This window comes from Corylus avellana, chromosome 2 (genome assembly GCF_965113065.1).
Source record: "Corylus avellana chromosome 2, dhCorAvel1.hap1.2, whole genome shotgun sequence".
Taxonomy (NCBI): Eukaryota; Viridiplantae; Streptophyta; class Magnoliopsida; order Fagales; family Betulaceae; genus Corylus; species Corylus avellana.
The window spans coordinates 34,803,183-34,828,789 of record NC_142491.1 but is presented as its reverse complement, the minus strand read 5'-3'; the positions used below and the strand labels follow the sequence as shown (position 1 = coordinate 34,828,789).

The 25,607-nt window shown below is 37.5% G+C and overlaps 1 protein-coding gene across 1 annotated transcript; it reads right to left on the bottom strand.

Annotated features, from left to right (window-relative positions):
• Positions 1-880: 880 nt before the first annotated feature.
• LOC132177677 (uncharacterized) lies at positions 881-24,438 on the bottom strand. The gene is made up of 25 exons (XM_059590107.2): positions 24,132-24,438; positions 23,871-23,991; positions 22,756-23,116; positions 20,801-20,955; positions 20,383-20,622; positions 18,696-18,805; positions 18,442-18,519; positions 18,222-18,328; positions 16,687-16,781; positions 16,483-16,598; positions 16,178-16,281; positions 16,022-16,099; positions 15,728-15,806; positions 15,353-15,521; positions 14,122-14,192; positions 9,005-9,085; positions 8,854-8,924; positions 5,798-5,894; positions 5,596-5,655; positions 4,876-4,930; positions 4,368-4,771; positions 2,416-4,251; positions 1,686-2,258; positions 1,550-1,608; positions 881-1,369 (listed from the first exon to the last, which is right to left on the bottom strand). Exons 2-25 carry the CDS (start codon positions 23,884-23,886, stop codon positions 1,177-1,179), a joined length of 5,208 nt encoding a protein of 1,735 aa, XP_059446090.2. The 5' UTR covers positions 23,887-23,991; positions 24,132-24,438; the 3' UTR covers positions 881-1,176.
• Positions 24,439-25,607: the final 1,169 nt, after the last annotated feature.

Sequence of the window (25,607 nt, the reverse complement as noted above, 5' to 3'; positions counted from 1 at the left end):
ATATTTTTAAGTACTCTTTTCATGTGTGTAATTTATCTTTTTAATGTGGAACTAACTTTTTGGGGGTCACAATCATAGGGTGTTTGAGTGCCACATAATGTTATTAGGTTTCTTTGATATCATTTATAACCAATCAAGGGCTAGTTACATGTGTTATCATTACAAAAAGATTAGTCAAGTTGCAACTCAAGTTATTTAAAATTACTTATAAAGTTCAGTCTCACTTAATGAATAACTAATGTGGAACTTAGAATTCATAACTTTTATAACTCACCTTTTTTCGTATGAGCAATTTATCTTTATAATATGAGACTTAAGTTTATGGGAAAATGATCATTTTTCATTTTAAATCTCCTCAATTTCCCCCATTTAGTGCATTTAGAAGGGTAGTGTTATCCAAATTTTTTCGAGATTCAAATTTTTGGATAACACTACCCTTCTAATGTACTAAATGGAGAAAATTTGAAATGGGTAGGATCCTTTTCCAAGTTTATGAGATGTCACGGGATGAAAGCTTATGCCATGTTTAATGCATAAATGTTGATACGAATTTAAGACATTTGCCAAGAAAGTGTCGATGTAGAAGAATTAGCATTACACTATCTTGGAAGAGCGTGTGGCACTCTTGAGAAAATAGCCCTGATCTTTTGTATTATAAATATGATTATAGTTTCAATGATTCTTATGTGTTTCAATGATCCTGATGTGTTAAGGGAAAAGATGTTAATATGCATAATTTGTTTAGTGTCCGTTCGGTTTAACGATTTTTCAAAATGTGTGGTTTGAGCACAGTTGTCGATCATTTTGGAAGGCAGAAATAAGAATCAGTAGAAAGGAAGAAAGAGAATATTTTTTGAATCTCAAGCCACAGAGAGAGAGAGAGTGACAAGAATTACATTTGCTTCTTTGCCTTCGTTGTTATTAATGAAGTATGGAGTGTGTCTATACATGAATGAATTTTCTGGTTGTAAAAAATCCACGGCAACTGGCTAATTCCCCGAGCCATTTATCTCCTCTAAAAAGACTAACCAATTCCCAAAATTGGACCAAAGGTACAGTGAAAAAAACCTTTAGATACACAAGAATCAATATCTACAAAAAGAAAGGGGACAATTCCCAGACGTGCTTCAACCTCGATATGGACCGACCTACTTCTCTACACAACTCTATTAGAAGCTACAAAGACAATGTCCGTGTGAACCAGTCTGATAGGCGCTCTATTTTCTCTGACATTTTCGCATTTTTTCCAAAGAAAGATTCGGCATTTGACAGCATGACTCTGATATCATGCTTCAGTGCCTCCAAACTTCGATAGTAATTGTTCTCTAATCTTGACAGGATCACTTCAAGAGACAACGGAACAGGAAACCTGGAAAAAAGCATTCAAGAACCCAAATACCTTTTCAACTTGGAAAAAAGGAACATTATAGGTAGATAACAGTAAAGCACGGCAAGTGTATGATGTATCAGCATGCACTCCTAGTTGATGCTGTGGTTAACTTCACCCAAAATATCAGCAACGTACAAAACAAATCAAATAATGATATACCTGTTTGTAAAAAATGACTTATCCGAAACACTATTCAATTTTTGAACCCCATAACGATCCTGAAATGTTCACAACAAATTAAGTAAAATGGAAATCCATAGTCAACCTTAATAAGAAAAGTTTTCTGTCCAAATACCTGAGGTTTGTTGCCTGACTTCTCTAACTTGGCAAACGCAGACAGCAGCTTATTTCTGATCTCATCATCAATATGAGGCTGCTCCCATTGAGTATCAGCATTAAAGAGCTCCCAAGGACTATGATTGTGCGTTTCACTGGGATCACTCTTGTATTGAATAGTGTACCTCTCCCATGGACTGTCAGAAAATTCTTCCGATTTGGCCTTTACAGACACAATCCGACCATCCCACCAACTACCATCTTCTTCACCTTCATTTTTCCACCAGACTCTGCATTTATCCCTAGATGTCCAATTTTTCTGCATAGCAGCATCAAACCGAGTTCGTTCAACAAGGAAGTCTGGAAAGCCAGTCACCTCAGGCAGAGTCAATTTGAAAGATTTACGAAACACACTGGAAGTTGGATCTACAAATTGAAGTGTCATTTTACAGCAACTATCCCCAGACCCAGCAAGTGAGGAATACTCGAGGCCTTCAACTTTACAAAATTCCACAGCTCTTATGTTTCCCTTAATTGATGTCCAAGGACCCACTTCTCTTGGAGAAAAGCAATTAATATACTCCTGATGGCCCTGAGAAATAGAGATTACTGTGTAAATAACTGAATATCGACCCTACATCACCAAAACACTTACAAAAAGAGAGAAGAAGAAGAATGAAGGAATGAGTGAATGAATAACAGTCAGCAAAAAACAAATCATGTGTATGTCTTAACTCTTAACAGCTAACCTGTCTCAAATATACAACTTCATCACCCTGCTGGGGAATATATCGGGAGCCCTCCTCATGTGTTGACAACAGTAACCACAATCCTTTTCTACCTGAGTGATGTGACTTCGTTCTAACTGTTGGACTTCTGTCACGCATATAATTAGTGCTCCTCCTGTTTCTAGTAGACCTCATCCTTGAATTTGATCCCCATTTTTCACAAGGGAGTTGACATCTGTCCGTGGAACTATTATGGGTATTTCTTAATGTATACCCCAATTCGTGTTCTTGCTCCGACTTGAGACTATCACCAACAGTATCTGAATCACATGTAGATGCCTTCAGCCCCATGGACCTTGTCCTACGAGCCCCATCAATAAAGCCTTCTTGAGAGTCCAGTCCCGCAATTAGATTGTGGTTGCTTGCATTTGACGTGCCTTCTCCCATGCCACCACTATCAACTTCTAAATTAGCCCTAGTTCTAAGTGATTTCGACCTCTTGTAAACAGCAGTATACATTTTGTTTGTATTTGAATGCAACTCTTGCGAATCATGTACAATGGACAACAAATTATTATCAATCTGAGTGTCCGATTCTTGTGCTTCATCTCCATGATCTGTATTGATTCTACTGCTTCCATCATCCTCAGGTGCAACTGGATCCTGTTCCTTGCCCAAAGGGCTTTCACGCCTACCATTGTTTTGTACTGAAAATCCCATTTCCTGCTTGGGCGGACTTTCTGGATCCCTTAAAGTCCTTGTTGACCTTATCCTTAACTTTGTTGCGATGGGTGTGACTATGTCATTTTGTTCAGGATGCTGATCAGTCCCATTTTTGTACTGCAAATAAGTGGTTTCCTGAGCAACCATGTGAACTGATTTGGGTGACTCACAATTAAAACCCTCAGAGGTACTGCCAACAATGTCTTTACTATTTGCTAGTGGTGGCAACCCGTCCATATTATCCCCATAATTTTGCATTTCTAAACAGGGGGATATCGTCTCACAATCCTTCTGAGATTTTATGTGTCCATCAACTTGATTCTCTTTTTCGTCATCACCAACAAGAAGTACACGAGATCTGGCATAGGCATCTGATGATGTGGCTTCTCCAACTCTCAGACGCTTTGATGTACGAGCCTTGACCCCTCCCCATCCCCATCTAATTTGCCCATTATTGTAACTTTCAGAAGACAGGTCTAAATGATTTTCAACATTGTCTAATCTCCTTCCCCCTGTTCTTTCGACAGAGCTGCAGTTTGCATCAGCAGAACCATACCCTGGATCCCGAGAGCTTCTATGATCCCCATTTTCTTCAATGGCTTCCTGAAGAGCCTTAGATGATGAGCCCACCAACTCAGACTGGTAGTGTAATGCGCTCCCTGGAAGCACAAGCTTATTTGAATCCCGAATAGGCAATTTCAGGACCAATCTCTTCCTGTTTCCACCGTTGATAAGAGATTCAGGCAGTTCATAAGGTTCAACAACATCCTCAGACTCATCCAGGGACACCCCTTTCCCTTTTGAATGCTTGAATTGCTCAGTTTGCAAAGATCTATCAGATTCATCACTCTCAATGACTGAATCTTGCAGCGAGGATTCACTTTCTGACAAATTGTCAGAGCCATCTTCATCTTCACCATCTGTAGACGTTCCTGTGATTTTTGAAAACAAATTAAGTGCATTGCGTGCAGCAGCTCTTTGGGGTCTCAAAGACTTTGATTTGGAAGACTTTCTCTTTGAAGCTTTTCGGCCATTTCTTGATTTCCTAGTTCGGTTACATTTGAGTGAATTCCCATCACACTCATCCAGATTCCTCCTTTTAACACGCCTACCAGAAGAAGTCATGATCTCAACCTGAAAGAGGGGAAAATCAATTCAAGCAAACACAAACAATAAGTCTGAAGTAAGACTTCTACCTTCCAAAGAAATAAACTTATTTCTTACTTATCAAAAAAAAGAAATAAACTTACTTCTGCCTTCGGTTTTTTCCTCTTTGATCTACGAAGGCCATCCACTTCAGCATCCTCAGCCTCACTGTCTTCTGCACTGCACTCCGGATCACCAGAGGAAATCGAACTTAAACTTCCTTGTTCCCCAGTAGAAAAATCTTCAGTAACATTGTACTCTGAATCGGTATCATCACTTTGCACTTGCACTTCATTTTCTGGTTCCCAATCCATGGGATCTACAAACTCTGGCAATGGTTCGGTCAACATATCCAAGTCTGCCAAAGGCAGCATTTGGTAATCCGGATCTACATTGAAATCAGGCCCGACAGCAAGTCTCAAAGAAGAAGAATGCCATTCTTTACCCAGAGCTCCTAACCGTCTTTGCTGGTATGCAGTCTGATAGGGATCTGGGTATGGTATCATGTCTAGCATTTCAATCACAAAACAACTACTTGAGAATATGAAATCATAACTGAGAAATAATTCCATAAAGAAAACTCATATTAAGGTTGGTGTATATGGAGTGAACCTGAGCCACAAAGGAGATCTTCCATATTCCGTCGGTATGGTGGAAGCTGAGTTTCCTGAATAAATGTTTTCATGCTTTAGAATTAAGGAGGGCTGATAAGAACATAACATATCAAAATGTAACAGTAAACCAGCAGTTAAATTGTCAAGAACTCTATACTTGTAAGTTGTAGTAAGTTTCCTAATATCAAGGAAGAAGATAGCACTAGCACCAAAGTGCCAAATCCTATGTCATAAGCCCTTCTTACGTATAAACACCCTCCCTCTCTCTAGTACCCGAGAGAACAAGAGTAAGATCTGTCTTGGGTTCAACTCTGTATTACACAGACGAAAGAATGTCCACATAATCAAAGGTTGCTTTGGTTCCAAACACTATTATAACAACCCTTTCTCGGACACATACCTAGCATCTATCTAGCAGGCACAGGGTGAACGTATCAGTGAGAGCAAGAACAAATTTTTTTTTTCAAGGGCATGTAGAACCAAAAATTGCACTTGATTCAAGCATCCCATTCTGCCAAGAAACTGCTCACAACCAATATATAGCAAGCATAGCCAATATTGCATCACTTCCTAGAGAAGTAGAGCACCACCATTAGCATGTCAATTTTTCCCCTTCGGGCAGTAAAGTTTGCATGTCTAGTAAAAAGAAACATAATGTAAATATGGAGAAACCAAGTAAAAAATCACCTATGACAAAAATTGCCAATAATGAACTAACCTGGTCAAGTGCATTGCCATTGGTATCATAAATAAGGGGGCGATAATCACCAAGGAAGAACTGTCAAACAAGAGCGCACAAAATAAGCACCACCAAGAGCCGCAAAAACCTTTTCTTATTTTTTCAGAGCAGTTTGGAAAAAGGGGGTTGGGGGGGAGGGGGGTGTTGTGGTTGGGAAGGACTTTACAAAATGCATTAGTACCTGATCATATTTGGCATCCATTTGGGACTCGCCCTGGCCTGTGTTTAATATGTACAGTTGACCAACATCATCTGAAAGTATAATTGATGTCCCATCCCTTACAAGAGATAAAGAAATTTCATCAGCAAGAAAAATAAAAAACTTGAATTTTACATGAAAATTTAAAAAATGTATATCATGCCTACCAATATTGTCTTCCAGAAAACTAGTATAGTTACAGATTCCATCTCAGCAACATTGCAGAGTATAATGTCAAAAATGTTTAACCGCATAAGGATAACATAACATTGGGATGCATTTAATCAAGGCCCATATCTTATAATCCAATAACGGGTTAAAATCTTTTGAGTTGCAAGCACTACATCATCCTGGGGAAACCCCTTAATCCAACCAGTTGGGCTGGAAGAAATACCACCGTCACACTGCCTAACTAGGGCCATATATTTTTTTTTATGAGTAATTCAATCTATTAAAAGCACAAAAAGGCGCAACTCAAGCATATAAGAAGTATACAAGAGAGACCTCTAGAAATTCAAAAAACCTAGAGAAGTAATGACTATTGTACACCGCCAACCAAGCATAAAGAGATTTGAACAAGAGAACTTTTAACTCTATTACCGATCTCTCATAGTCTTCGAAACTCATTGCATTCCATTCTCTCCAAATGCACCACATTAAGCACAAAGGAGCCAACCTCCAACTTTTAGAATGCACCGACTTCCCAACTGGCATCTCCAACTAGCCAAAACTACACCACCATTCTAGGCATGACCCACTCTACACCAAAAAGATGAAAGATCACAACCCACAATCCTCTAGCCACTTCATAGTGGAGAAGAAGGTGATCAATAATCTCCAAGCTCTTTTTTCACATACAACGCCAGTATGACATATGGGGTGGGGTTGTGTTCTTCCACCCACCAATATATATCCACTCATAGGGTGGGTGGTGTTCAAATGAGGTTCATGGGGGATGGAGTTATGGAAAAATATCATAAGGGATTGGGGGAGTTCTCTACTCATAGTACATTTGAAGTGAAAGACAGCTCCAAAATTAGATTCTTGCATTACCTGTGGTGTGGGGATTAGGTCCTCAAGGAAGCTTTTCTAGATTTGTTCAATATTGCATGCGTTAAAGATGCTTATGTGGTAAATTATGGACAAAGTTTTCCTCCAAACTGGGTTGGAGGAATTTCCTCCACCTAGTTTATAAAAGTGACATGTATCTCCTGAACATGTGAGATGCACATGTTTTTTTAATAGCAGGGACCAAGTTTGAATAAATTTTATTAAAAACTCATTTGCATCTCACATGTTATTAAAAAAAGGGACACGTATCACTTTTATAGATTAGGTTGAAAGAAATTTTTCCAACCCAGTTTGGAGGAAAACTTTATCTGTAAATTATTTGGAGATTTCTAGCAACTCCCATCAATGGAACATAATCTCTACTAGAGCGGCTCATAATCGGGAGGTGAAGAAAAAGCTTTGTTAGGCCCCCTCCGAGAGAGGCGGTTCGACATTAGATTGTTCTATAACGTCCTTGTCCCTCATGAAAGTTCTCATTTCCCTTGGAAGTGTATTTGGCGGGGTAAGGTTCTCTTAAGAGTAGCGTTCTTCGCTTGATCAGTTGTCCTAGGAAAGATCCTCACATTGGACAATCTTACAAAGCATCATGTCTTGGTGGTTAATTGGTGTTGTATGTGTAAGAAGAGCAAAGAGTTTGTGGAGTTGAAGAGGAAAGAAGAAAAGAATTGAAGAGAGAAGAAATTTTGTAGGCAGAAAATAGTTTTTCCATGATGATTTTTACATGCATTTATAAAGAGACAATATTGTCTAATATGGAAATACAATAAATGGGAAATATATGGAAATCAAATATGGGAAATAATATCAAAATCAAATCAACCACATATCTTCAACATGTGGATCATCTTCTTCTCCATTATGAGGTCATTGTGGAGTGTTATTGTGGGTTGTTTTGGGTTGTCTTGAGTTATGCCTAGGCAAGTGGTAGGCCTTTTCGCTCATTGGAGATGGTTATATGATAGTCCTCAGAGTGTAGCAGCGTGGAAGATTATGTCGTCATGCCTTTTGTAGTGTCTTTGAAGGAAATGAATAACAAAAGTTTTGAAGACCGCGAGAGGATAGTGGTGGAACTAAAGTCATTCTTCAATACCATCCTACATCTAAATTCCAACTTTGATAATTCCAATAACGTCTTGTCAAGATTCAAAAGTGAATGTGTTGTTTAATATTCAAAAATCTTCCTTGCATTTTCCTCTTGCTCCGGAAGAACACTTGAACAACTATATTTTTTGTATATAAAAATTCAATTTTTACTTATCCAAAAAAAAAAAAAAAAGATTCAAAACCTGAGCCACAAGCTACACTCTTCACAAATCACAGCCCCTAGAGCAACCTCTCATCATTGGTTTTCTATCCCCTAGACCAAACAATACTACTTTCTCTACAACATTGGAGAACTTCAAAATTGCTTAAACTTAGAAAAGAACACATGACATAAGATTTTAGTTAGAATTTTCTAGATTGAATATCATTAGTGCTGGCATTACTTAAAGACAAACTATGGATGTTATAGTTCCAAAAAAAAAAAAGCGTTTATATAACAGGCCAATAAACCAGCGTAGGAAAACTTAAGAACACCAACACTAGAAGCGAAAAAATTTATTGTCGACTAGTATGTCAATGCTTTAGATTTTCAAAGAAAATGCCAACTGATAATTGATCTCTAATGCAAAAGAGAATCAAGATTTGCATGTCAATATGAGAGAAGAGCCTATAAATGGCAACAGGCATCTCTAGGCATGAGTTAAGACTAAGATCACATTCAACTATGAAACATCTGGTCATATAACAATACAAAGTATGGACAATTTTAATGACATTCCAGAAAGCAAAATATCACAGGGAAAGCGTAAACATTCAAAGAATGGAATTCCCTTCAAAGTTGATTTTAATGGGGACCAAAACAAATTGAAGTGTTAATGGCAGGAATAAGTTCTACTGCCAGCATTTGTCTATCATCAACTTACGGTGAAAACTTCCCATCTACCAGCTTGAATCGTGAAATGTCGTATATCCGTATAGGTGTACCTTCCCATATCTAAAATCACAAAATACAAGATCATTCAGTAAAAAAGAAAATTATAAGAAACCATGAGATTAAAGAAACTAGAAACTTACATCCCACACTATGGTCTTTCCGTCATAACCAGCACTCATAGCTATCCGTGGATTGAAGGGATGAACATCCAGAACATATGTCTATCAAAAACAAGTTGGCGCAGTCAGAAATATAACTCTATATTTCTTGAATGAAGGAATCCATCTTAATGCATCCTCAAACAGAAAAGCAGAGCATAAGCCATCAGTAGATAATGTAGATAGCAGAGCATAATGCATCCTGGACGGCCGCTTGGCTAGCTCCTATAGGAATTAGTTTCTCTGATTTTCTTGTTCATTTTTCTCCCTCTTAGGCGCTCTCTTGTATACTTCCCGTGTATATGGGTTGCGCCCCTCTGCGCTCTTTTATATCATATTTACTTATCAAAAAAAAAAAAGTAGATAATGTGGTCCAATGACAGCAGTGGGAAGCTTGTTGGTTTGAAACATTGTCAGATTAAAATAGGCCCCCTACTATGAATGCTATGCAACTTGTGTTGGGCAAATAATAGTTTTGTAAATTTCCACTTCTAATGGAGAATTTAACTACTTAGAAATTCTAATACTACCACTTATGTATGGCGTCTCATACACAGACCTTTCATGAGAGCACAAGTGGCCCCTCCTTAGGTTGGCCATTCACGTGGATGTAGTTTAGCTTTGAAACCATATTAATTACTTGATTACTTTAAAGAGTTCTAACAATTCTCTTCACTTGTAAGCCCCCCTATGTGTGACCTTCCTTCAAAGAGTTTGACCTTATAGAGAATGGTTTACAATTTGTCTATGTTTTAACCGTTCCTCTCACGTGTAGCCCCCTCGTATGTGTGACCTTCCATAATGAAAACAGCTGGTCCTTCAATGAGCAAGTCTCAACACTTGGACTTAGAACTTTATTGTTGAAGGAATTGAGCTGAAACAGGATTTGGACATATATCCTTATGCTCTAGTACCATGATAAATTCTCACCTCATAGTTGACTAAACTTATGGGTGGTGAAAAATTTAATCAGTGTATTCTAACAAAGTTATAACAAGTGTTTTTTCCTTTTTGATAAGTAATCACAATTTTATTGAAAAGCGCATAGGCACAACCCAAATACATAGGAAGAGAGATACCTAGCTAGTAGCAGACAAAAGATCTAAAAAACATGAAAGTTCGTAACATTAAAGTCAGCAGCCCAATGAAAAAGAGTTCTAAAGAATAAAACCTTAAATCCACCAAAGTCTTCTCATGGACCTCAAAGCTCCGATCATTTCTATCCCTCCAAAGACACCACATAAGGGAATCATCTTCCAAACCGCATCAAGTTGAAACCTATCACTAATTGCTTTTCAGCAAGCAAAGAAATCTACCACCCAACAAGGCATAACCCAGGCCAACCCTACACTGCTGAAGATAGTATTCCAAAGAGCACGGGCAATCTCACAATGGAGTAGAAGATTCATTGACTCCCCATCTCTCTTGCACGTGTATAACTACTCAATCACAATGAGATGTCGTTTCCTTAAATTAACCATGGAGAAGATTTTCCTTAATGTTGTCGTCCAAGCAAAGAACACCACTCTCAAGGGAATCTTATTCCACAAACTTCAAGGGGAAGGAGTATTATCATGGGGAATAAGAACAATATCATATGATCTGACATCAAACAACTGTCTCTTAGAGAATACCCAACAAAGCTTGTCTTCACCACCCCCTCACTCTAAGGGAATATAACAAGGTGAAAAAAAGGTAACGAGATCCACCTCCTAATTGTGAGCCACTCTGAGAAAGTTAATATCCCGTTGATGAGAGGTACTAGAGAGTTCCAAATGGTTTGCCACTACAACTTCCTTTTCTTTTTCTTCTTCTTTTTTTTTTTTTTTTTGATAAGTAATGTATATTTCAAAAAGCACAGAAGGGCGCAATCCTAGTACACATGAAGTATACAAGAGCACGCCTAATTAGTAGAAGAAAAAAACAAGAAAATCATAATAACTAATCACTAACGGATCAAGCCAAGCAGCTGTCCAAGTGAAAAAGAGTACAGAAGAAGAAGGCTGTGAGCTCCTCCAAGGGTCTCTCAGAGTCCTCAAAGTATTTCGCATTTCTTTCTAACCATAAACACCACATGAGGCAGAGAGGAACCATTTTCCACACAATAGCACTTCGAGAACGACCTCCCGTTCACTAACAAGCAAACAAATCCGCCACACTACTAGGCATGACCCACAACAACCCAAAACGATTGAAAATAGCATACCATAAAGAACATGCAATTTCACACTGAAGAAGGTGATCTACAGGCTCCCCATTCGATTTGCATAAGCAACATCTATTGATCACAATAAGATTTCTCTTTCTAAGATTGTCAAATGTAAGAATCTTCCCTAGCACCGTTGTCCATATGAAGAAAGCCACTCTCGAAGGGGCCTTTGTACACCAAATACTCTTCCAAGGGAAAGGACTAGCCTCTTTAAATGCAAGAACAGAAATGGAGGCAATGGGTCTCCCTATTTCAGGCCCTAGGAGCTACTAAAGAAACTCGTCAGAGTGTTATTCAACAATACAGAGAAGTGCACTGAGGAAATACAGTAAGCTATCCATTTGTACCATCTATCTCCAAAGCTGCATCTTCTCAACAAATACAAGAGAAAAATCCTAATTAAAATGGCCATAAGCCTGTTCAATGTCCAACTTGCCCAACACACCTAGCTTTGCTGATCTAATCATGCTATGAAGGCACTCGTTGGCAATGAGAATAGAGTCTAGAATTTGCCCAACCTTTAAGAAGGTGTTCTAAGGCTTAGAGATTTTTTTTTTATGAATCATAATTTATGAGGAAAAATATCAAATACAATAAAAGTATACAGGAGAAGCAACCACCTTATTAGGGTCTCAAATCTAAAAAGTTAACAGGATCTACAAGATTAGAGGAAGAGAAAATATTACAGCCGTCATCGAGAGAATTTTTGGAGCATTTCATCCTCGTACCACCCTGACAATTAGTGGATCGTACTAACGTCCTTGCATCATCACAGAAGGACGCATGGGGCCTTGCACGACTAGCCAATGCCTCCTTATACAATCGTTTCACTACCTCCTTCCCTGTTTCTAGCATCATGGACGACGGGAAATGTTCCTCCTTACTTTTCGGTGCATGTCCAAGAGGAAGCTTTCTCCAAATGCAAAGTTTTGTTATCACCTCTATACAGTAGTTGAGTGTCCAATCCATCCATTTGACCACTGCCAAACAATATCGCAAAGGAAACTGCAACCTTTTGCAACTACTTCGCCCAACTGAACCAGCCTTTGCCTTCTTGATCCTTTGGTATGATGATGGAGCCACGCCGCCCACCTCCGCCATACTATCTCACAACCAAATAACACCAAAATCTGTTTGCACGTCTCTGGATGATAAAAGCTTTAGAATGTACTCTCAACAACTTAAAGAACTCATGGAGATGGAACATTAGTATAAAAAAGTACAAGAAAATCATTAGAACTAATCACCAAGGGAGCTAAAAACAGAGCTATCCAAGCAAAAAAGAGAATAAAAGGACGTGAGCTCCCCCTTCCTCTCTCCGCCCTCGAAATTTCTATCTTTTATTTCCCTCCATAAGCACCACAAGAGGCAAGGGGGGCACCACCTTCCACACTACAGTACTCCAAGAGCGTCCACCCATCTACCAACAAGCAAACAAATCAACCACCTGACAAGGCATAACCCAAGACAACCAAAAGCGATTGAAGATAGCATTTTATAAGGCACAGGCAACCTCATAATGGAGAAGAAGATGGTCTACGAACTCCCCATTCCTTTTGTATATACAACACCTATCAACCATAATGACATGCCGCTTCCTAAGATTGTCCATGGTAAGAATCTTTCCTAGGGCCACCGACCAAGCAGAAAAAGCCACTCTCAAAGAAACCTTGGTCCGCAAAATACTCTTCCAATGAAAAGGAAAGCCATCTTTACAAGCAAGGACCCTATAAAAGGAGCTAATATCAAACATCCCTTTGTGTGCAAGGGCCTACCAAAGCTTGTCTTTCCCTTCCCATCTCACTCTATGGGAATATAACAAAGTGAAGGAAGTCAAGACATCTACCTCCCAAACGTGAGCTACTCTAATAAAGTCAACATTCCATTGAAGGGAACCACGTTGCGATGGAACACATAAAACCTCAACTTTGTTCGAAGATCTGAAAAATAGGGACATCCACCTCCAACGCAAACTCGTACGATTTTGTTTCAACAAAACATCTAGCAAGACCCTCTCAGCTCACCAAGAAGAAAATTGAAGAGAAAAGGCCACACCGCCGCTGTTGCTGAAAAAGCCAGCAACAACTCAAAGAGGACGTGAATGGAGTTTTAAAAACATTCAATGCATAACAAGGCTAGCATAGTGTAAGTCACAACTCATAGGGGACATTTATTGTCACCTCACAAACAGGTTGAAAGCCTTGCACAGATCATAGATGAATGCTTCTTAAGTGTTGACATGGAACTGATTCAACAATAGGATATTCTATGAGAAAGCAAGAGGACAAAAGCAGGTTGTTGGACAGACTAATATTATTTCATAGTTTAAAGGGCCAGAATGACAGACCAGTGACCGACAACAATACATGATCATAAAAAGTTAGTAACACGTTGGCAAAGGAGGTAAAAAAAATCCTACTTGCTTCTAGTTCCCTTCTTCATATTGAATTTCTATCATATGTATTAATGATACAAGATGGTTCACATTTAAGGGGACAGTTAGTTACAAGGATTAAGCAGAAGAGAAAATTAAGACCTTTTTACCGAGTAAAACTGGGGCTGGTTCAACCCTTTTTTTCACTCCAAAAAAAAAAAAAAAAATACAAATGTCGCTGGGTAGCAATAAAATTAGCATGTACAAGGCAAAAGGAGAACCTAATAAACATCTATGACTGTTAAAGACTAGTCGAAAACAGCAGCACACAATGCACTCATACCACTGGTCCACTATCACGAGTATTGAGTATTTAACACATTCAAGTCATCCTGCCTTGGGGTAAGGCCAAAAAGCACAACTGAGTCACTTCCTTTCCTTCTATATACAAATGCAAGATAAAATAACAAGAATCAAGGAAAAAAAGTTCCATAACCAAAAGATTAAACCACTTACAGATTCAGTATGACCCGTCAAAGAATGTACTATGCTACCATCAGACGCATTCCAAACACATATTCTGCAATCTGCATCACAAAAAAAATATCATATGGCTAAAATCATAATTTTTGCCTCCACAGAAAAGAAACAAAAGAGCATAATGCGGCTTACTCCTAGTTCCTAAAAAGCAGTCAAACATAAATTTTTTGGACTTCGTATTATATGTGAGACATGCAAGTGAACAGACTAAAGATGTAATACATAAATGCATGAGGTAATGCTTTTATTTCAAGCTCTGGAGAAGGAAAAAACAATTTAAGAATTAAAATTAGATTAGCAAGAACCTTAGATGAAAACGGTGGCTTCAACTTGTTATGTTTAGAAAGTCAAACATAAACTTTTTTTTTTTATATATAAGTAAATCAATCTCATTAAAGTACAAAGGGGCACAACCTTAATACAGAGAAAGTATGCAAGAAAAACCCCCAATTGTGTATTTATCACCCTCCATTTGGCTCCTCCAATACCAAGAATGTAAGAAAATTGAGACGATTAATCAGCCAGGAACCTGATTCTCAAAATTTATGCTTCCAGGAAACAAGCCATGAACTGGACTCCCCCTTTTAAAAGGGAATAGAAGGTTCTTCCAAATGACATGCTAGACGCTGCATATTGTCATATCATATGCTGAACCAAGATTTACTAGACTTTTCAAACTACCACAGCTACCACTTACACGTCAAGCAGGTAAACCTGCTAATCCAGCGAATAGGAACCATTTATAAAATTAATCATCTACAACTACCATTGTGAACTTAAACCCTCTCCTAAAGCGCTTTCATTAAGGATTAATCCCTCCCCTACAACTATCTTAAATTTGAGGCGATAAACAGGGAAGGAGAGGAACAGGGACACTAGTGTATACGAGGAATGCACAATTAACCAATCAATAATGACCCATCCAAACAATGATGAACACGGAATTCCCATTCTCCTTAAAAGTGCATGATCCTGTTAATTGTGACAACCATCTACTCCAAAGTCCAAGCCGCCTAGAGATTGAAGAAGTCATAATTAACACAAGCATGCACTCTTTTCTTGAATACCATACAAACCAATTGGGACATCTATTGTCAATGCACTCAATTTGAGTTGATCTGAACAATAATCATGCATTCAAGCAAGTGCCAGCAACACATCCTGAAAATTAAAAGAATTAAATTAGAAAAGCAGTGGGCCAAGTTACCCATGATAGCAGCGAGGACAAAGCGATTGTCTAGGCTCCAAACAATCATATTAACACCACGAGGAGTTGGAAGCATTCTCTGACGAGGACCCCCTCGTGGAGGTTGAGGCGGCATCGGCGGAGGTGGAACTTTGAGATGATAAGCTCTTGTCCAACGGCCAGCTTTCCCCTGAACAATGTCATAAAAATACAATTTTCTATCAGAAAATCACACAACAAAAATCTTTTATACAAAGTGAACTGATCAAATTTAACTTCAAAGTTGGGAAATCAATTATGATACTTGTTACCCCACAACAAAATCTTTTAGAAGAAAAGAAAAGAAAAGGGCCACAATAACTAGAAAGTCAGAAGTAATCATCAGTTAAAGCTTACATGTGATCTACGCGATCTGGGAATCCAAATAATTGCACTGCCATCACGAGAACAGGTAACTATGTTGTCGTGAGTGAACCTGGAAACATATAGATAAAGTATATACTTTTTAGATCGCTATATTAAACGATAAATATGAAATAACTTTTAACCCTAAAATGCAATATCTAAATAGGCAGCTGAAGGAAGAACAAAATAAAGCGAAGGATGGGCCACATAACATGCTGCTTTTAACTCCCCAACCCCCCCACCACCCCTGAAGAAAAAGAAAAAAAGATAAACAAAGAAACACACCAGAAATTCCTAAATTTTGGAACATTCTCTTCCTTCGAGGTGTCAGATGAAGTAAATTTAGGTGCTACAGCACATCCACTGCAAAGTACAGAGTAACATATATCAGCATACAAAAGCTTGTTTACGATGGCTGGCAATATACCAAGCCAAACTAACCTAAACTGCACATAATTGACATCATTCTCATGGCCAGATAACACATCTATCTCATGATTTGGTTGGCCTGAATCATCTGCATTTGGTTTACAAGCATTCCACACCTGCAAGCATATAGTTCTTTATATTAAAAAAAGACGTTTTATATCTTTAGATGAGGAACTTCACTCTGAAAAATAATGCAGTAAAGAAGTAAAAACTGCAGAAAACATTGACATTTACTTAAAAAGAAAAAAGTGAAACAGAATAAATAAGCAGAAGATGCATAAATACAGGATAATCCAGAGTAGAAATGTTTGATGTACCCTTGCAAGAGTGTCAGAGCTACCAGTGACAAAGACAGTTCCATTAGCATTAAATGCACAACAGAAAATTTGGTGGCCCAGTGGAACAGTACTTGAGGATGGACCATTGTTTTTTCCTGCAGCCAATCAGTTATTCCAGAATTAACTTTTTTACACCAATGAATCAGTCAGTCAATCACAAGGGCACTTAAAAAAGAAACTAACCAGTGACAGAATCTGAAGGCCTCGGAACATATATCCTTGGACTCAACTGGGAATACCGAGCATCCCATATCCTACATGTTCCATCATCAGATGATCTGCACAGAATAAGTACACAGCAAGATAAATTAGATTTTATATAAAAAAAAATAATAAAAAAAAGAACTGAAGAATGTCCAATAAAACACTTTTTTCCTCCATAGCAAACAATTCCCAAGGCCAAAGAAACTCAATGTCCCAAAATGATTGATTGGTTGCAAATATTATAATCACATAATAAAACAACACTTCCGAACTTCAATAAGCACAAAAAGTAAAGGACTACATATGTCCTGGTTTTTAAGAAATATTAAATTTCAAATGGCAGATGAAAAATCATAAATCAGTTGAACTGATACCGAGACTGTTTGCACCAAGGTTTATAATGCTAAAACTTAACAAACAAACACAATGAGAGGAATAGTACCATAGAAAGAACACAAGTAAAAGTTATAATAATAACTTGGGGCCAGAGGAGGTTTCATATGCCATCGTGCAAAACCAGAAAATGGTCATTACCCAGTGCCATTCCCACTTAAAAGGGGCCTTGGGAGAAGTGCTTGGATATGGTCCTATCCTTTCAGCATTTTCTGCATAGTGTGGCCGCTCTCAAGACTTGAATCCGTGTACTTGAGCGTGTTAAAGTATTAATTAAATAATTAAATTTACAATTTCCTATCAACTTAACATTTTGGGATACTTAATGATTTAACTTAGTATAAAAGCAAAGGTCCTGAGTTCAAATTCGAACTCCACAGTTTACTCCCCATTTCAGTTAAATATTCTACGTGTTGGCTTTCACTTTTTGAAGAGAGTTTGAACCCATGTGTGAGTAAAACTGTTAAAATTTTAATTAAATGATTACATTCAAAATTTCCTATTAACCTAAGCTTTTGGAATACATGATGCTTTAGCATTGTGTGTCAGCCCAGGGCTTTACTAGTGTACCAAACAATAGCTTGTTTGAGAAAAAAAATTTTAAAAAAAATGCTAGCAAATGATCCAGGGGAGGGAAGGGAAAAAAAAAATACAAATATAACTAATAGGATAATATTCATATTCTTCCTATATTTTGGAGGGATTGAAAACCACTTTTTGTGAATCTATATTAAATCCCAAAAGGGGACATTGGCTTGTAGCACTCAATAGCAACAGCTGTAATATTGTCTACATTGTAACTGTTATGCTCCAGTGTGTGATGCAGAAGTGTCCAAGAAGTCCTCCAAAACCACGCCAACAGATTAGACCTAGTAATTTTGGCCCCCTTCGCAAGCATTCCCCCTAGCGGGTATGGATCTTCAAAGTAGTCAATAGTCAAATTTGTTTCAAAAAGGAAAGAAAGATCCATATTTTAAAAACAGAAAGAACCATTGTGATGCATAAAAATAAAAATAGAAAAAGAAAAAGAAAAACAACAGTTATACAGAAGACCAAGTTATCTGCAGCAAACTAACAACACCACCTATGCACAAATAAATAAACACATGAATCTGCCTTACGATAGAAGGTGGTACACAGAGCTAGGCTTGGGGCTAAATGCAATAGCAGTAACAGCTCCAGTATGCCCCTTCAAAACTGAGATGGGAAACCCATCTGGCAAACGCCACTATCAAAACACAGGAGAATAGTCAAATAATCATTAAGCAACCAAAAGCAAAAAAAACACAAAAGAAACAAGGGAAAAAAAAAACTTTTTAATTAGCAATAAACGAAGCTTACAACTCGAATGGTACAGTCATTTGAAGAGGATGCCACCAAAGCATTGTTGGAACTCACGGCCAAGTCAGTGATGTCACCCTTATGAGCATAAAACATGATGTTACATTTATTGAGACATAAGGACAAATCATACCAAAAAAAGGTGGGTACTTTATGGGAAAAACAAAAGGCCCCTTAGTTTATTTTTTGGCTCTGAATGTGAGAAATGATCAAAAGATGCAAAAGAGTTTGTCTTATAGACCGTCCAGACTCACTTCATGTCCACGGCAGCTGGCCAAACAATATGCGGTTTCCATTGACCAGATTTTTACAAGGCGGTCATCTGAACCAGTAATAACATATCTCCCAGATCGATCAAAACTTGCTGCAGGATTTACATGAAAGTAAACATCACTAAAGCCTTAAAAAAAATTTAAAGGTGTGTTTAATTCAATTTAAGAGAAGAAGAGTCTAAAAAAGAGGTAATGAACTACATGTAGGGAGCAATAATCGAACAGAAAAGTAAAAATAAGTAATTAGGCCAAATGGTAGCATAACCTTACTTGATTAAAATATTATCCTCCCTTAGAAAGTAAGAGGAGATGAAGCTTATGTTGCCCCACCAAGGTAGAACTTTTTAATGAATATTCCTTCGCAAGAAGGAAAATATGCACCATGTTTAACATTATGGAGTTAAAATACCCAGTAAAACAGTACAATTTCATTATCATTTTGGAAATTTTAATCAAAATGGGGTTTTAAAACACTGCAGGCAGAAGGAAAATATAATAGTCCAGCTTCAATTTTAAAGTCATATTAAACATTAAATAACCAATATAATGCAACCATGAAAATTGATTTGCTTTTACCTCACCACTTTGTATGATTACAAGATTTATTTTATGGCTCCCGTAACATCAAATGTGTCAAATCTTATATGGAGTCAAGCCATTAGGAGCCTACGGTTAAGATAGTTTTATGTTTGGGCTATTGTTTCATAAGCTGTGAGCATATCTGTAACGAGTGCCAGACATGAATTTTTTGCAACTCTCGATCAAGGGTATTTTGGTAATTGGCTCAAGCCTACAACTTTCTAAGAGTTATGAAGTGATGAGTCCAAGATAGTCTTTTATTGGATCTTACTAAGTGTTTTATTTGCTAGTCCAATTAGAAGTCCTCACCCTAATATCAATGTGTCCAAATAATATGCTTCATTGTACTCAAAGAATTAAAACATGATAATGGAATATTGAATGAGAGTTTTGAAACAAGAGTGCCTAGAGTGTAATGCTTTTTCTCCCTGCCCTTTGGTACACTGTTACATAGAGCCCTGAACAGCAACAAACTCCTTTTCTTCCTTCGTTCCAACTACAAAGCATACCCTTTTCCCTTGTACTTGAAACCCTAAAACCTCCAAGTTTTCATTACCTTTAGCCACCAATTAGTCCTTCAACTCCAACCCAAAACCCTTCCTTCAAACCATATCTTTTCCAAACCAAATTCCAACTACAAACAGCATATCCCTCACCATAACTTACCTACCTTAAAGCCTGCTATAATGCACATGTAAACAGATTCCCTAAATCTGTCATATATCACTAACTGGATTATAATAGCAAAACCGGTTCTGAAGAACCAGGAAAACAAAAAAAAAATAGTCAAGTCCAACAATTTACTTTCAAGGATATGAACTTGGAGTGGGGATCCTCAATTCAATTGTAATTTCTCCCCCATAATAAAGCTTAACAAAGAGAACAGGGGAGCATGAGATCCACAAACAGATATAATACAGCAGATTGAACCTAGCACAAATAGAAAGCGCACATACTTGAACAAGAAGCAACTTGGTACCAAGTTTAATATCTATATCTGCTGTTTGTTGATTATCATTCTACAATACACAAGGATCATCTTCCACACAGATCTAAAATTTAAATATAATTCTAAGAGCAGAAGACATACCACAATATACAGCATTCCGGTGTCCCCTTAGCCTCTTGATATTTTGCATCTTCTGTACCATGGTAGATGGTTTTGCAATGGCATAACTTGCCGCACGAATAGATGGTGCACGACAGTGTCTTGTGAAACCACCCCCAATTTCCCTCAAACTTAGACCACGAACCTGATCAGCTTTCATATGAGGCCAACGAATGTACGCAGGGGGGTGCAGGACTTCACTGCTTCCTTTGTCCCTATCATCTGAAAAAGGATAAGAGGTCCAGAATTAGATATAAAATAAAAGTACTACCTTTACCATGTGGCAGAAGTACTTCCAGAAAAGAAAGAGGACAATAGAACAGTCAATCAATTAAAAAATTCCCAACTTCAAGTGTTAATAAGTATGACATGCCATTAAAGCTAAAATGAAGTCACCTACAGCTTAAAAGTGAAAATGAACCCCTTCCGAGAAGAGTAGGTACATTGGCTGCATTTGGAGCATTTCCACCACTGATGTTGAGTGATGGAGGAGCTGCACTTAGTAACAACTGCTTCAAAAGCTTTACCAAGTGATCCTTTTCAATGTGAGGATACCTAAATAAGTATACATTATAACATGAAATTAATCATAATATTTTTAAGGGAAGAAAATGTCAAAAAGAAGTAATATGATCTATATTTGTCCCTTAATTACAACATAACCAGCATCATGAGTGCTGGAATAGGGAATAAATGGGAACCCACATGTCGTAAATAGTCAACAAAACTAACCATTAGGCATCATGCATAATTACAAAACAATTACCCCACCATGTTGGTGGGGTTGCGTCTCTGCACATGACATACCTTGGTCTTCCACTAGAGGCCTCTTATAAAGCCAAGCATATATGGGACAATGTTATTGAGAAGATAGAACGTTGATTGGCTAGTTAGAAAAAAATGTATTTGTCTAAGGGTGGTAGGATAACCCTTATCAAGAGCATCCTATCCAACTTCCCCAAGCACTTCATGTCTCTCTTTCTTCTCCCCACGAGTGTTGCAAACCATATTGAGAAGTTTCAACGCAATTTATTATGGGGTGGGCTAATCGAAGAGTTCAAATATCACCCGGTGAGTTGGCCCTAGGTTTGTACACAGATCTTTGAGGGAAGGTTGGGGATTAGGAACTCCCTGAGTTTCAATCATCCTCTCTTAGGTAAATGACTTTGGCACTATAGGCTTGAGAGAGAGACTTTGAGGAGAGTGGTGGTGGACTCTAAGTTTGAAAGTTCTTGGAGAGGGTGGTGCTCTAACAAGCCCGTTGGGCCGTATGGGGTAGGTGTATGGAATAATATTAGGAGGGGTTTGGGATGTTTTGTAGTCATATCAGATTTGAGATAGAAGATGATTCTAAGGTTAGGTTCTGGCATGATCTTTGGTGTGGGGATATGGGCCTTAAGGAAGTCCTTTTAGTTTTATTTGGTATTGCTTGCGCAAAGAATGCTTTTGTTGTGACTCACATGGAATTTTCTGGAAGTACTATTAAGTAAAACGTGAGTTTTGCTAGAGCGGCTCATGATTAGAAGGTAGATGTCTTTGCCTCGTTCTTCAAGGTGTTCTATGTAGTGAGAATGAGAAGCAAATGGTAGAACAAGTTGTGGTGGACTCCCTCTAAAAGAGGCTTGTTTGGTATTAAATCTTTCTACAGTGTCATGACTTGTAATGATGGCTTATGTTTTCCTTGGAAGAGTGTTTAGTGGACTAAGGTCCCGTTGAGGGAGGCCTTCTTTTTGTTTGGTCAGCAGCCATAGGTAAGAAGATTCTTACCATGAACAACCTCCGGAAGCGACGTGTCATTGTGGTTGACAGGTGTTGAGTGTGTAAAAGGAATTGGGAGTCAGTGGACTATCTTCCTTTTCATTGTAAAGTTGCTTATAGCATTTGGAAAGTTTTCTTCAATTGTTTTAGGCTATCTTCGGTTATACCTAGACGAGTAGTCGGCTTGTATGCTTGTATGCTTGTTAGTAAACTCCGAAATGCTGCTAGGTGGAAAATTGTGTCTTCATGCCTCTTGTGGTGTCTATGATGGAAAAGGAATAATAGAAGTTTTAAGGAACGTAAGAGGACTTTACAGGAGATCATAAATTTATTTTTCAACAACCTATATCTTTGGACAGTTGCTTTTGTTTTTCCTTTGGTAATTAGTTATCATGATTTTCTTGTTCTTTTTGCTCCTACTAGTTAGGTAGCTTCTATTACATACTTCCTATGGATTTAAGGGGCCTTACACTTTTAATGATATCTCAATTACTTCTCAAAAAAATAAATCAACTACCCACAATTTAGCTAGTACTGATAAGACTTGGCAAATGCAAACTAATTGTAGAAGAGAAAGACAAGAAACGTATTGCATACCTCTCCACCAACATAGTGTAACTTAATGGAAATGACATGCCATCATCATTTTCATCCCCACTAGGTGTCCCATTCCTTGCATACCAAGCATGATATCTTCTAGGTAAAAGTTGATGTTCAAGAAGTTCATTCCATAATTGTCCATAAGTTCTATGACATGGCCCAGCTGAGAGAAAATGCATAATAAGAAAATAAACTTCTCTGAGGTCAACATCCACACCACGCTCCATAGTACGACTTGTTTCTGGATCTACAAGTTGAGCATTCTCATGCTCCCTACTGGAAAATCTCAAAGGTTTCATATCCTTTTGTGCATCACCAGAAGAGACATACTTCCTAAGAGCCATATCTCCTGTAAAACCTAGAAAAAAAGAAATTAAGAATTCACTTTACAAACGTCATTGCAGTCAGAACATATACAAATCCCTCCCTCCCTCCACCCCCATGAGATTTATATTTTTTATTCTTAACCATGCCCAGACATTTGTCATTGATTTTCAATTCGCCAAATTGTTTTCGGTTATTCTTCAAATGGGTATTTTCTGCTTAAATTTTGTCTCGAGACTAGTGGAAATTTTTTTATCAAAATTGAACATTAGATGCTTCCCTATAAATAGGAATTTGACTGTTTTGCATGCCAAGTTCAGAAGAAAAGATGCATCTGAAGGAGGTTAAGGGGGTTAACATTTGAAGTAACACATAACTATGAAAAAAAAAAAAAGAAAAAAAAAGAACGCTATTTCACATATAAATTGTTTTACATGAAAAAGCTTTTAACCTTTTACATTGCCAATCACTATACATCTAAACAAATAGAGCATAAGTGAGCATGCCAAATCAATCGTCAGACGCCCTGGTATGGCTCCCCATAACACAATTGGCTAAACTAACCACTTAAAATACCATTGGATTGATTAAAATTAAGTGGAAAATCTTGAGCTTCATTCTAAATTTTACGCAATGTCTCCCAAACCAGTAAAAAATCATGGTTCCCAAATCCATGATTTTTTACGACTTATTATTACGTTAAAATGTCTTAAATTTAATTGACGTTTTTTAAACGAGCAATTGATACATGTAAAATACAAGAAATCGTAGCTCTTAATACAAATTACCTTTTGCATGTTCCATAGAATTTAACCAAACGGGCAGTCCCAGAAAACACGAAACTTTGTCCTACGCTTTCGAAACCCTGACCTTCCAGAACTCATAGTGCATTCTCTGCGGCACCAAAAACTAAAAACCCTAACTTCAATTCACCGCCACAAAACATCAAAAATCAAACAGAGACCGCCACCAAACAAGAAACTGAAATTTGACAATTCAAGAACTAATTAATTTGAAAAAGAGAGAAATGTTTCTTTAGAAATAGGTACCTTCAATGGAGTTGGTTTCAGTGGCGAAACGGCGAGTTTCGTTTGCGTTTCGGCGGCGTAGTGTGTATGTATTCGGGGATTGAAGGATTGGCAGTGAATGGGGATCGAGAGGCTTCAGAAAAACTAAAATCAGAGAGGGGCTTGGCGAGTGCGGGGCACGCGCCAGGACGAGGAACTGTTTAGATTCTTGGAGGGAGCTCTGAGTGTGAGGATTCGTTCGTGGATTTTCTACTCCACAACTCCGCAGGAGAGAGAGGAGGAGGAGGACGAAACGAACAGAGCGCAGGTGAAAACGATGCGTTTTAAATCTTTATTCCCACTCTTCTTGTGAAGATGCTTTTAGGAAGAAAAAACTAATAAACGAAAAAATATCGATAATCTACAGGCGGTTCTGCACGCGAGTTATGGTCGCGTGCTATAGACGCCACAGTGCCAAACGACGCCGTTCAGCCTTTTCTAAAGTGTTGTTAGTAGTATGGCTTTCACGTACTTGCTTTGGTATTTTTTTTTTAATATGAAATAGTGAAATGACTTTTTTCGTCTATTAGAGTAAAATTGTAGTAAGAATGAGACCAGATCACAAAAAGTCAATAAATCAATCTTGTACGACACATATTTATCTATAGATCCGCCTCGCAATGTGTAAATTGATTATGTTTAAAAAATAGAGTGTTTAAATTTAAAAAAAAAATGTTGTTTTAATAAAAAATTAATTTTTAAGCTTTTGTTAACAGTACATTTTAACTATTTTTAAAATAAAAAAGTTAAGTAAATAATTTTAGAATTTTTTTACTGTCAAATTTTGTTTATCATAACTTTATAAATACTAAAAAGTACTTTTCAAGCTTTATATTAGAATCTCAAACATGCCGTAATTCTACTTGTATATATCTTCAATCAATTTTGCAGGAACCAATTATATTATACTATTTTCAAGGCCTCAACTATTTGTAATGCATCTATCATCTCCCTTAACTCATAGCAAATCCAAGTCTCAGCACCATTGCCTCCTTCAAATACTACCCGTTGAACAATTATTTGAAAGGTGCAAAAACTCTTGTTGATATTAAATAATATTAATTCAAAAAAATCTTAATACTACAATAAATAGAATGCAATTAATAATAGAGTAAAAAAATATCAAACAATACTATAAAATCACATAAGAGCAACAAAAATTTGATATGAGGAATAGAAGACACTAGGATGAAATTCACGTAATTGGTATAAAATTTTTATATGGCTAATTTTTTAGAATAAGACAAAGTAGAATAAGACAAAATAGAAAAGGACAAGACAAAAGTTATGTAGAAGTTCTATTTTTTATAGTGCCATCTTGGAAGCTGCCAAATTGAAAGAAAAAAAAAAATCTTCAAAAAATTAATATCGAACAGTCATAGAAATTCATGGGCTTCTAAATATTCTTAATGAAACAGTTATAAGCGTTAAAATTCTAAGGAAAATGATAGTGTTCTC

Bases quoted from the DNA above. Each gene is read 5' to 3' on its own strand.
- LOC132177677 (XM_059590107.2), bottom strand. The intron at 16,282-16,482 runs GTACATCAAACA...ATATGCTTGCAG, and splicing joins GCTCTGACACTCTTGCAAGG to GTGTGGAATGCTTGTAAACC. The intron at 1,370-1,549 runs GTATATCATTAT...GCTTTTTTCCAG, and splicing joins AAGTCATTTTTTACAAACAG to GTTTCCTGTTCCGTTGTCTC.